This window comes from Carlito syrichta, unplaced genomic scaffold, assembly GCF_000164805.1.
Source record: "Carlito syrichta isolate Samal-C Ts95f unplaced genomic scaffold, Tarsius_syrichta-2.0.1 Scaffold311768, whole genome shotgun sequence".
Taxonomy (NCBI): Eukaryota; Metazoa; Chordata; class Mammalia; order Primates; family Tarsiidae; genus Carlito; species Carlito syrichta.
In genome coordinates this window covers 403,598-404,868 of record NW_007255864.1, presented here as the reverse complement: position 1 = coordinate 404,868, position 1,271 = coordinate 403,598, and the positions used below count along the sequence as shown (strand labels likewise).

Below are 1,271 nucleotides of genomic sequence, written 5' to 3'. Positions count from 1 at the left end.
CCGCGGGCTCAGGCAATCCACTCACCTCAGCCTCCCAAAGGCGCAGGATTACAGGCTGAGCCACCGAGCCCGGCTCACAGAAAGACTTCCACAGAGGAGAGAACACAGATTGGTCCTTGAATTCTGGCACTAGATCCTAAATGAGCAAAACTAACAGAGTGAAGGTTTCATATGGAAATACTGCAGCAGAATTAAAGAAGTTAAAAAAAAACTCACCATGGCAAGAAAAAAGCGTGCGGCCATGAAGCTGTAATAATTAATTGTAAACGCCACTGCCATTCCAAACAAAAACATGCCACTGCTCGTGAGCCACAAGACCAACCGTCGTCCTAGCCTGAAAAATAAGAGTCATATGGTGAAAGAAGCAAGGCACGAAGGGGGAACGTAAAGAACCCAGATTTATTGAAAAACTGTGTATTTATTCTACATGTTTAAACTTCGATCACCTTCAAAGTTCTCCCCACTGGATACAATACACCCATCGAGATGCTTTTTCCACTGTTCAGAACAGTTTTTGAACTCATCCATTTTGATGGCTTTCAGTGCTTCTGACATTTTCTGTTTCACTTCTTCCACGTTGGCAAAACGTTTCCCTTGGAGGACTTTTTTCTTCAGGGAAAACACATAAAAAGTCGCTAGGGGCAAGATGGGGTGAACAGGGAGGGTGGGACACGGGGATCATGCCATTTTTGGTCAAAAACTGCTGAACACTCAGCGCGGTGTGGGCAGGTTGTTCTTGTAAATCACCCATTATGAAATGAGCAAACGCACTGAAGAAATCTCCAAAAAAAAAAATTGGCCGGGCTCAGTGGTTCAGCCTGTAATCCCGGCGTTTTGGGAGGCCGAGGTGAGTGGATTGCCTGAGCCCGCGGGTTCGAGACCCGCCTGGGCAACTTGGCGAGACCTCGCCTCTACAATAAATCAAAAGAATCAGCCGGGCGTGGTAGCACGTACCTGTAGTTCCAGCTACTTGGAAGGCTGAGGCCGAAGGATCGCCGGAGCCCAGCAGGTCGAGGCTGCGGTGGCCGGGAGCGGCCACTGCACTCCAGTCTGGGTGACAGGGTGAGACTCCAACTCAAAAAATTAAAAATAAAGTTGTAACATGTAAACATTCACTCCAGCCAGGCTCGGTGGCTCAGCCTGTAATCCCGCGCCTTTGGGAGGCTGAGGTGAGTAGAATGCCTGAGCCTGCAGGTTTGAGACTCGCCTGGGCAACTTGGCGAGACCTCATCTCTACAATAAATCAAAAATCAGCTGGGCGTGGTAGCACG

The 1,271-nt window shown here is 48.9% G+C and overlaps 1 protein-coding gene across 1 annotated transcript in view; it reads right to left on the bottom strand.

Moving 5' to 3' along the window:
- Positions 1-1,271, bottom strand: part of SLC22A16 (solute carrier family 22 member 16) — a 70,046-nt gene that overhangs the window by 24,802 nt on the left and 43,973 nt on the right. The window contains exon 9 of the mRNA XM_008069026.2: positions 217-334. Within this exon, the coding sequence (XP_008067217.2) occupies positions 217-334 (118 nt within the window). The remainder of the gene's footprint in view (positions 1-216; positions 335-1,271) is intronic.